General features: G+C 35.5%; 1 protein-coding gene across 1 annotated transcript in view; it reads right to left on the bottom strand.

Moving 5' to 3' along the window:
* Positions 1 to 11341, bottom strand: part of myof (myoferlin) — a 36599-nt gene extending 25258 nt beyond the window's left edge. The window contains exons 1-11 of the mRNA XM_067429631.1: positions 11176 to 11341; positions 11015 to 11070; positions 10658 to 10749; positions 5418 to 5526; positions 3643 to 3736; positions 3230 to 3354; positions 3000 to 3128; positions 1122 to 1184; positions 942 to 992; positions 827 to 857; positions 630 to 745 (exon numbers count right to left, since the gene is read on the bottom strand). Coding sequence (XP_067285732.1) covers positions 630 to 745; positions 827 to 857; positions 942 to 992; positions 1122 to 1184; positions 3000 to 3128; positions 3230 to 3354; positions 3643 to 3736; positions 5418 to 5526; positions 10658 to 10749; positions 11015 to 11070; positions 11176 to 11263 — 954 coding nt within the window. The 5' untranslated portion in view covers positions 11264 to 11341. The remainder of the gene's footprint in view (positions 1 to 629; positions 746 to 826; positions 858 to 941; positions 993 to 1121; positions 1185 to 2999; positions 3129 to 3229; positions 3355 to 3642; positions 3737 to 5417; positions 5527 to 10657; positions 10750 to 11014; positions 11071 to 11175) is intronic.
* Between the last annotated feature and the right edge of the window lie 764 nt (positions 11342 to 12105).

Here is a 12105-nt window from a genome sequence, read left to right as displayed (position 1 = left end):
TTTATTGAATTAAAAACAGATAGAAAACTTTTAGAAGATATGCAAGGAGAGTATTGGTGGATGTGTCTTGAACTCAGAGGCCTTAATTTGATCAAAAAAAGTGTGCGAATGTGTGTGTATCGTTTTCCTTTCTGTTGATTATCTATATGTGAATGTGAGTGTTTATGTCATTATAAAATGTTTTTGTTTTGCAATCTAAAAAGCACTAAAATAAAGGGGAAAAAACACGACAGCATTCTCTTTTTTTTGCATATTTTAAAAACTAAAAAATTAAAAAATTATTAAAACACAGTGTAGCAGTGTGGAACATCCTGATATTGCCAAGTTAGACTTGTTCCTGGGTCAACAGATTTTGTCTGAATTGTATCCTAACCATATCCCTACCCCTCAACATAAAACCACTAAGTTGTCCAATAAATCAGAGGGAAATGACAGGTAAAAAAAAACAAAAACAAACAACCTAATATTAAATAAATTTATTCACACTGATGTAGAAGTCCCTAAACCTGACTGTGAGCCTAAACTGTAAACTCGTGGTAAAGATGTTGGAACATGTTGTACTTGGAAAAATCATGTTCTGCAATAGTGTATCTACAGTGCAAAAATGCTATAAACTTCAGGGGACATACCGGCGGTTCATCTCCTGTTCCCACCACAAACATGCTGACTTTGATATAACCCTTCGCTCCTGAGCTCGAGTCATCTGGGTCACTCAGGAGAACCCATTTCTTCATGATACAGTGAGCTGGGGTTTAAAAAAAAACAAAAAAATTAATGATAATTTCAACTACAGATGTAAAAATTGTTGTTTTCTGAGTATAATTACCTGGTTCATCATAGATATAGCCAATATCAAGCTATAAAAAAATAATAATAATTACACTGTGTATCTAGTATAATAAAAGCACACTTTGGATTTTACTAAGATTTTACTAAATTACCTTGAATTCCCCCATGAGACAGTCTGATCTAAAAGAAGAGGAGTTATACACCTGCAGAAAAGAAGAAAAACATCATCACGATAATAACATCCAATACATCAGATGCCTTTATTTTGTAAGATTATAAATATGAAAAAAAGAAGAAAGAAAAACTGGTCACAAAAATAGCTTTTGTCTTACCCGGAAGCTTACAACTTCATCAAAAAGTTCAGAGGGCAACATGTTGACATTAAAAAAGAACATCTGCAAAGAGTGACACATACAGTATTCAGTAACAGAAAAAAATTAATTCAGTAATAGATGCTAAGGCTACAGTTAGACTGCAGGCAAAAGTGGCTCAAATCAGACTTTTTCGCCCAAGAATTTATTCGATTTTGATTTAGGCTACTTTTATATGTAGTACTAAATCCAATACAGTTCAGATAATTTGCAGTGCAACCACAGTCAGAGCAGTCATTGTGGAATTCTTGCGACTTTTACGGCACACAACAAACCCTAACACTCAAAATAATGAATTGGTTTGTGTAGGGCAAGTTTAAATTAAACTAATCAGTTCAATCAAATGTATTTAAAGCTTTAAAGACTATCTAAAGCTTTTTTTCCTTTTGAGTTCACAAAACTGACACATTTTAAGTAATCTAAATTGTTTCGTTGTTTTGAGTTATGAACTTGTTTCTCTTAATTTAGACAAACTTAAATGTAACTAAAACTGGACTGGGATTTCTCTTACCCAGCATGCTTTGCCATGACATTTAAAAGGGAGAGTAAGTTTTATGTTTTTTTGTGCATTAAGATTAATGTTAAGCAGGAAATGGGGTATTGTTTAATGTTTAGCTATGCTAATTTAGAAGCATTTCTTTTAGGGTTTTGTGGGTTATCATGATGGTGATGAGTGGAGCATGAGAACAGGTACACATATTTAAGTTGAGATCACATGATAATTTTAAGTTAAATAAATGTGTGTAACTGATCATCTCAGTTTTTGAGTTTTGCCAACTTATTCGGGTTTACAGTGCACTCTAGATCGACATTTGTCACAATTCTCCACTGACGGGGGTCACTCCAATGATTCTACTGTAGTTCTCTGGTCACTCGGTTAATATAGAAGACAGCTGTGACAGTAGTCAGTGGAGGGACAGTATACTCTATACAAGCAAAACATGAAACCTTAAAAAAAAAAAAAAAAAACAATAACCTAGGAACACTTTGTTCTCTTTCTTATTCTGGTCTTCATCCTCTTTGTCGCCTGTACATGAATTCATGGGGCTCCGCAGCACATCAGCTTATAAATGAATGCATAAACACTAATTTCAGTGTCCTCCATGTTTACGTCCATGACAGTGTGCTGTGCGCCATCTTGTTATTGTTCTTTTGCGCATACGGCTCAGTTCAGAGCTGTGATCAGTTCACATTTAAATCTTATATTGGGAACATTTTAATAAAAGTGAGCGGTCAAACACGCACATTAATGACCACTGACGCAGCCGGATCATTTTCATAATGACCAACGCTATTTACCAGTTAGTGCTTTTTTGGGTGGTAAATAATGGCGCAAACACCAATAAAACCTTAGTAACATTCACCTCCCAGGATTCATTTAAATACTCTTCTCCCATAAATTTTGCGTCTGAAAGGGAAACTCCTACAAACGCATCTATGCAGTAAGATCAGCCAAAAAAATAACTGTGTCCACACCTTTTCAGCGTTAATTTTTCAGTGCATCTTTAGTAAATCCTGACAGTAGTCTAACGCCAAAAGAGGGTTTGCGCTGGTGCAAGCTGTTAGTAAATCTGGCCCTAAGGCTTGCAGTGTCAATGTAGCCAAACATTTCTAAAAGAACAGTTCACCTAAACATGAAGTATATCAAATATTTTATTCCATTGAACATTAGTAATGAATATGATCACAAAAATGACAACTTTGACTTCAGAAGGCTATATAAGAATATAGTACATTAATTGAATTGTATAATTAAGGATAGAAAATGTGTTAAAATAACTAAAATAATAGTAAATAAATTAAAATAAAATAAAAAAATTGTAATAATTAATTGTGTACCTCATCAAAGTAGGGGTTATTTCCTTTCCTGATCCTAGTTCTGTGTGTTTCTCCACACACATGGACTTTAACCACAGGTTTGATGTTATTTCCAGGCAGCTGACGTCCCTCTATCACCCGCACACGGATCTTTGACAAAAATAACATTTTTAAATGAATAATAAGCAGCTGCAGTCAGCATTTAAAATGGAAGAGACATTTGTAAAGATGACTACAGGACACTGCTGTACCTGAAAATCTTGAGGTTTGTTGGCCAAATTATGACGTTTCCTTGTCCTAGACCGAAGTTTCTGGCCAGGCTCACCCGGGGATGTAGCGCCCGGTAACCCAGTATCAGTTACGTCACCCTCTTCAGCTGATCAGTGCACATCCACAAAGAAAAAATATATATAAGTGCACCACATCATGGGTCAGATCAGACATACACGCATGCAACACGGCAATACACATTCAAAGCTGAAGTCTTTCTCAAAATTATCGTCACAGATTCCTGAAATCAACATAGAACCATAAAGTATCTGAAAAATATATTTCTTTACACCTCATTTTTAAACTTAATTTCACACACCATCAAGCATGTCATCTGGATAACACTCCATTACAAGATCAAACAGAAAAGCACTGAGCCACACACTCAGCTAACCTGTGTTTCCGCCCAGGCTGCCATCTTGTTGATCTTGTGGATTTGTCATAGCACCAGCAGGTGGCTCGTAGCCAATCGTCATGCTGATGGTCCCCTACAAAAGGATGCAGCTAATTATCTCATAATAATGTGTCAAATAGAGTACTCAAATACTGAGAGTGCCTCCAGTGCGTAAATATCGACAGTGATGATATTATCACTAATTTCATCACAAAACCTACAATCGATTTTTATTTTAAGGGCTGTTTAATATGCCTCTCAGGTTTAATACAACCTAATTAAAATTAACCAGTCAATTAAGGACCAAATGTTTTAAATTGAGCTCACAAGGAGTCTCATTTCACTAACCATGGTCCATGGGTATGCATGAATTTGTGTGGGAAATCTGAGCACTAACTTTTTCATGAACAAATTATCAACTTTCATACTGAATTTTATTCTAAATTTAAGAAAAAACAAACGATGGGAGATGTGAAATTTTATACATAAATACAGATTAAATATTTCATCATATATAGGCTACTTGCATACAATAAAAGTAAGAAAAGGTGCGTTACAGTTCAAGCGGCCTCTGCATAAAAATGCAGATAAAGGTATATAGAGCTGGCCAATCAGAAGTCTGCAATCTGGCTGTGTATAAAGGAATTTATTGCGTTTGAACTTGTTTTGTAGGATGGCACAATTGTCATAGCTCGAGGATCTTGCTGCGCATGCTCTCAGGCAAAAGAGTGCGTCTTTACAGAGCATTGTGTTTGCTGAGAGCGATGAAAGGAAATTCAGTGTGGAAAGTCCTTATATGGACATGGTTTAGGTGTGTTTTATGCAAATAGATAATTTTCTTTGGGCATAGTCACTCATTTAGAATAATCCAAATTCATTAAAGCTTTAGTTCACCCAAAACTGAAAATTCTGTCATTAATTACGCTAATTAAATAAAAATTAATGTCATTAAATACATTAATTAATTACCCTCATGCTGTTCCAGACCCGTAAGACCTCCGTTCATCTTTGGAACACAAATGAAGATATTTTTGTTGAAATCCAATGTCCAACTTCTTCCTGAAGCCACGGAGCCTAATCCGAATCATGAAAAGATTGCTGATTCATTGCGTCAAACCTCCAAACTGCTGAAATCGTGTGACTTTGGCGATCTGAAATGTTGATTGAATACACTGATTCATAAAGCTCCGAAGTAGTGTCTTGAAATCGGCCATCGCTATACAAGTCGTTATTTAGTTGTTGTTTTTTTGCACACAAAAAACTATTCTCAACGCTTCATAAAATTATTGCAGAACCACTGTAGTGAGATGGGCTTTGTAACAACGTCTTTAATGCCTTTAAAAAATCTTAATTTATGTTCTGAAGATGAACGGAGGTCTTACAGGTGTCACCTCATTAGGGTAAGTAATTAATGACAATTTTCATTGGGTGAACGAACTCTTTAATGTTATATCAAGATTAAGAACAAATTCACATATGCTTGTGAGTTAGGCGGAAATCTTTCTTGAGAAGTTCTCCTGTGTGTATAAATACGAGTAATCCATGCATTTATTATTGAATGAGAACCAACATTGTGTATCTGGTAGCTGAAAGTATTTAAGTATTTAATTTAATAAATAAATAAAAATAAAAAGAGCAAAAGTTGTAAATGATGGATGTAATTCAGGTACAGATTACATTACCTATTTATAAGATTATGCATTTAAAATATAACAAAAATACACATTAAAACTGTTATTTGATTTAGGAGATGCACAGAGAAGAAGAACACTCACTCCTATGTTCTTGCCATTTTCATCCACCAGAGCTAAGTTTTTCACCGGGAGAGATTTAACTTGGCTACTGGCAAGGTCTTTTAAAGAGACTTTTGCAGAGCCAATTAACCTAAAACAAACAAAACAGGATAATTAAAATAAAGCCTGTGGAATATCAAGCAGGTTAAATGACATCCCATTTTTCTTTAGAACATAATATCTGTCTCATATATTGCTGTGTAAATTGTGTAAGCTTTCATTTGCATTTGAAAAACAGCCGAAAGAAATGTGCAGTGCACCATGAAATTAAAACTTATTTTCATAATTCATGTTCCAAGTCTTAGTGTGAATTATTCATCAGTTAATATTATTCAAAAAGAAACAAACAAAAAAGATTTGTCTTTATAATCTTAAGCTCCACCTGTAAAACTTTTTTTTTTAGCTGCCATCATGAATTTATTCTTATCATTTTTAAATATAAATAAAATAATAATAAATTATTTTATTTTCCATAATATAAAAAAGGGAAGTGTATCTGATTACGGAAGCAAAATCAAATTCTTTCAGTCCATTATACTACATCATAAACAGAGGTGGCAGACAGCACAATGCACAAATATTAAACACTGGAGAAAATGTCTTTGTGTGCTCTAACGCTGACATCACAAAAAAGATCTCCAAAAGTAAATAATGCCACCCAGATTAACACACTGTGAATGGGACACTTAGTATGTCAGCATCCAGGAACACACTCAAAGACCATTTTCCATCTAAGAATTTCCCTGGCCAAGTTAAATATTTGCTATAAAAATATTGATTGTTAATTTTGTAGCCACAAACAACAGCATATTCAGCATTTACCTTCTGAAAACACTGACATGCTACCTCTATACATTTGATTAGTGGGCTGATGTATCATTTCACAATAATAACAAGAGACCCTCCACAAACATTAGACCTGAGGACTTTGCTATGAAGCCGATTTAGGTGGCTAGTCAGATATGTTTCAGTTTAGTATGTGCCAACCCTGGGTTTTAGGCACCATGAAAGTGGTTGGCTTTTAGTTCATCGCCATAGTAACTTACCCAAGGTTTAACCTGGGTCAGGTTATGTTTTGGGTACGAGATCTCAAACCAAAATTGGACCAATTAGCTGTGAGCAAAGTGACACGTCTGACGCAATAATCTCTCCCCTAGTTTCTCTTGCTACAAATTAAAGGTCACTAAACATTGAAAGATTTTTTTAGGGTGCATTTACATGATAATGATGTACGGAAAAGATGAACATTGTCAAAATGATCCGTTCACCAATAAAAACGCTGTATTATGCATGTCAGTAATGCACGTAATACACATGCGCATTATGTCAACGTTTCAACAAATTTGTGTTTTGTAGTTTACACAGACAATAATATTATCATTTTTTCAGTGCACTTCTTTTTTGCCTGTAGCGTCATGCCTTAAATTAAAATTGACAATCATTTTTTATAAATAATTTGCATCTAAATTAATTTAGCCTAGTCCTATCATACAATGTGATGCCAGACGCAACGCCACTGTTTTTTGGTAGTTTCAGCCCGACGCAGTTTGCAGTTCATTTTCACACCCAGCTGATTAAATAAGTGTGTTCAGGCGCATTGTTGGCACTATTTTGAGTCAACTGAAAATGACTGCGCCATTAACCAACAAAAACCTGCTCTAAAGTCAATAGCACAGTATTGTGTTTGTGTTATTCAAAGGGCGGCAATAGACGGGTGCACAACGTGCATACACTCTGCTTATTTCACACAGGGATGCGCAGCAACACACAAATATGTTTAAATATTAAAAATAAAATAATTCCCTTATTTTATTTTTAAAAATAAAAGAAGAAGCGGTCAGTCTTTCCGCTCACATATTCTGCCATTTAAAAAGAGAATCTGCATGGTGTAAGCACAGCTGGCTTTTAAAGTCCACATGAAATCAAAATGGCCCCCATTTACTTTGTTAGCACATATTAAAGATCTTAGGGTGAACAATTAATCTGGGCAATTCAAAGTTAATACATAGAATTTCTTTTTTGTTGCGGCAATCTTTAAACAAAATCTGAAAAGTAATTTGACGGCTTATGTTTGAAAATGCTGCCCTCTATTGAATATTCCATTTCACTGGGACTTTAAAAGGAATGGAATATGAGACACTGATTGGTTTATTGCACGTTATGCCTAAAACACATGACACACAAGAGACTAGGGTGCTTTGCAATTCTTATTTGTGCATCCTCGTTTCCTTTCCTAGCTTCCTTTCCTCGCGCCTTAGCTCCACCCCTTCAGGATGCGAGTGAAGGACGCGAGGACGGAGGAATTGAATCAAGTGAAATAATATATCCTTGCTCTCTTTAACGTCACTTCAAAGCGTTGTCAATTAATGATGACTCTGTACCGCTGGATTTAGTCGGGATTCTTGAACATTAGAAATAACGATTTATATTGTAAGCTTCAGCCTCCACAAAATACCACATTTGTCCATATTTTAATTAATATTACCAGTTATTATTAACAACAAATTCCAGTTATTAATTGCTTTTTATTCGTTATATAGTATAAGTTTCTATTTGTTTCTTTCATTTTCTTGTGCTTTGATATAATTCTGCAACTGTCAGGTGTTGCTATTTGACAAACATTTGTGTCTTGTACATGTAAACATAATAATAATAATGATGATTAATAAACTGTGGCACAATAAACTAATTCTGAGGAGAATTAATGATTGCGTCTCGTTTATTCGATAAAACACTTCCGCAAAGGATACACCTGTGTATCCTCGCTCACGACTCCTCAGGAAGCCTCCTCACTCCTCCATCCTCGCCTCCTCACGGTACATTTAGAGAATTGAGATCTCCTACAAGATGGCTGAGCTCTATTGGTTTCCGGGTCATAGGATGGAGGACGAAGGAGCGAGGAAACGAGGAGGGATATTGAAAGCACCTTAAGTACAACCCATTTGGACCATGTGCCTGGTGCACAGACTTTTTAAAATGTTTTTAATCTAGCAAAAGTGGATTCGGACATGTCCTAAAGGCGCTCAGATAATTAAAATGGGTTGTATAATCTTTGATTATGAAACTTAGGCTTTATTTCATTTGTATTGCCTTAATTCTATTCAACATTCATGCAATTGTTTTCAAACTATTTACAAAGACCTCAGCTCCGCTTGGGTATCTTGAATGATGCCAATGTTAATTCCATTATAAAAGCGCTTACATAAGCTTAGTTTTGCCTCATATATTCTTATGAACAAGATTCTCAGGTAAAATATCACAACATCTAATGACAATAAATACAATATTTGCATTGAGCAAAATTCTCAACAGACTCCAATCTATTATTCAAAACCTGATCTTAAGTTTCAAACAAACATGGCAAAGCAAACATATAAAGCAAAGGTAACCACACCCTCCAACATTTTGCCTCATTCCATTTCCTTTATGGAATGTTATTTCTTAGATCCTTGACCTGAGGTGCTTCCAAGTACGTTTAATATTTACTAACCTCTGAATTACAATGATCATACACACTCCCCTGTACCTTAGCACACACATGAAAGTATTTCATTGGAAATTAAACTCTAAATGCAATGTTCACTATACAACTCAGGCCATGTAGGAAGCAGACTAGATCAGTGCCGTGGTGCTCTTCATTTGCCAGACTCTCAAACAGAATTGATTTAAATGCTACAATGCAGCTTTTGTTCCAAAGAAGAAAATACATGTGTCCCACTAGATTTTTCCAAATACGTTGCTGGATCAACATCTCTAACATTCTGGAACAAAATTCTCAGTCCAAATTATAATTTGATACGCCTGCCCTATCTCTAAACTCTGATGAATTGATAAGAATATTGTTGATCCAGGAGCATGTACTACAGGAAAGTGCCCAAAAAATCTATTAAAGATCCCATTAAATTTAAAATGTTGAGTTTTTGGAGCATGTGGTTCATGTTTAGGTTTTTAATGCAAGGTAAAGACTATTAGATATGTTCTGCTCCAAATTCCTCTTTCAATAGGCATTACATCAAACACAGAAAAGAAAACTGCTAGTCTAGCCCTTGCATAGTCATTTAACACAATACATTACCACTGTGTTGGAGACACATTAAATCCCACTGATATTAGAGGGAAATTGAGCAATGGTGTTTTACTCTGATTAGTCCACATTAACTACTTATGTGCAATCCCACAACTAGTGCTCTTTCAACACAGCAACAGGTAAACAAAGAAATGCATCAGTATAATGGTGTTCTTATAAGATCAAGAACATAAGCTACATGACAAGACCCAAAATATTAGCTTCTTCATCCTATATAGATAGGTGCAGGAGAAAAGACTAAAAAAAATAAAAAGTCAAAAATAAAAAAATCCTGCACACTATCAGTACTTGCGCAAAGATCAAACTAAATCAGATCCATTCTACTACTAATAATAATAATTATATATAACTGATGTTAGAAAACAATTTGTTCATAAAAGACAAAGAATGTCTATGGAAATTAAATGGAATAAATGAAAAAGTTATGGAATAAATGACAGACCCACGTGACATCAACAAAACAATTTGCATGAATTTGCATAATTGTAAATTTCAGTGGGAGTTATGTTCCTCTGTGTTCACCATTGGATTTACTCCAATGCCATTCTCATAGAAACATCTAGAATAACTGGAAATGCATGACATTTATAGCCCGACATGGCGATAAAGAGCTCTAAGACCCTTCTATTTACATCTATTTACTTCTAGTCATGTTTTTATACGAGAACTGCATTTCAGACCAGGAACTAACAATTACTTATTCATCCAGTACTGCGAACAAAACGCCTCCGTTCCACCCCTCATGGCATTGTAGAGCAGGTCTGAACACGGCCGTGAGGGTGTGTATATGTGAGGTGCTGGGTATTACAGAGCCAAACTGAGAAAACCCAGATTAACATGGTTCACCATTACCCTGAAATGCAGCGACTGTTTTAAACTCTGACATCAATACAGGAGTGACAGGCAATGTAAATCTAACCAAGATAATCAACTCTTGCTGCATTTTACTGAATTGCAAGACATTGCAGAGTCCATTCCAGAAGGTCAAAACTTTTGTATCCAATATGCTTAAACTTTTGTAGTCACACAACTTGTATTTGATTAAGGTGGGAGCAAGAGTTCATCACCACACTGTTTGTATTACACTGGTTAATATTGAGTGTATGACTCAATTGAGCAGTTGAAAAACACTCACTTGTCCTTGCCAATAGTCTCGTAGTCTTTCACAAGCACATCAATGTAGGAGGAAGAATCAAGAGGAACACCTTTTAAATCAAACTCAAGTGTCTAAAAGGGAAAAGAGCATTGAAAACTTCACACACACACAAAAAAAATTTTTGACAAATGTCATGCAAAAGTTTAATATGCAAGCAGTCATAGCCTCAGGTCATTTAAATCTCTCTTTTTTTTAAAGTATGTATATGTGTATATGTATGTATGTATGTATGTATGTATGTATGTATATATATTATACACACACACACACATACATACATATACACACACAAATAATAATCACATTAATTTGTGTATAAACAAAAGCTGAACAGACCTCATTCCATACTGGGTTTACTTCATTGTTAATGGACTTGGTTTTCTTCTTTTCGTCTAGAATTATACAGCCAGCAGGTCAAACCCGGTCAAAACTAACAGTCGGTGCCGTTATTTTTTGCAGTTTAATGGCTACATGTAAAAGAAAATAGGATTTCTTACCTTTAAACACCACAGATGTGACGGGGTCTGGGCTGCCCAGTTTCTTCTTGGGCAAACCCGCCGCAGACTCCACTGCCACGCGCAACATGACAGTAAACACAACAGATTTTCATTCAATGCACTTTCATAATGATGTCTCTCTCTGTATGTGAGCATGTGCGCTCATTGCAGTTTGTAAAGGGTGTGGACTTTCACTGACACGATGTGAAAGACTGCCTACCTGTTCAAGTTCACTTAGTTCGCGGAAGTGATGTTCAAATATTGGTTTTAAATTATGCAATATTTTTGATACATCATTAATAAATGTCAACTGCATGGTCGCCCAAATACCCCAAAATTACGAATCTTACTCATTTTGAAGTTTAAAAGACGAATCACAAGCGCCACCTAGCGGTGCATTGCACGAATCACAGATCAACATAGTTTGTGCTCGTCAAAAGAATATTAGTATAGTGTTTGGGGGGTGTTGTATGTCATGAGGGTTAAATAATTTGACATTATTCATTCTCCTATTACCTTCAGGGCATTTGGGTTCAGAATCTGCAGACTTGAGGAGATTTCTGTGCGGCATGTTGGCATCCCCTCGTCAAACAGTAGCTTTTAATTCCGGTCCTCGATTTTGATTGGCCAAGGTGCGTCCTAAATAGGCGGAGCACTTCTTAAATTTCTGTATCACTCCGCTTGTGGCTGTGAGCGCGTTCAGATTGGCTGAATATCCGTGCATTAGTAGCAGTGATTGTTTTCTGCAGTTTAAATGACATCATAATGCCAGTAATTGGCATTTTCATGTGTGTTATAATAACTGAATAATCCACTCAACCAATTTGTTCAAAACAAATTTATCTCGATATGTTCATTGGTTGTTTAGAAATCGAAATGGATCACATAATCCAGACTTGGATCTGGATCAAGCCTTCAGCATGTCTTGCT

The sequence above is a fragment of the Pseudorasbora parva genome, chromosome 21 (genome assembly GCF_024679245.1).
Source record: "Pseudorasbora parva isolate DD20220531a chromosome 21, ASM2467924v1, whole genome shotgun sequence".
In the NCBI taxonomy this organism is placed as follows: domain Eukaryota; kingdom Metazoa; phylum Chordata; class Actinopteri; order Cypriniformes; family Gobionidae; genus Pseudorasbora; species Pseudorasbora parva.
The sequence above is the reverse complement of the archived record's forward strand: the minus strand, read 5'-3'. Positions and strand labels throughout refer to the sequence as shown.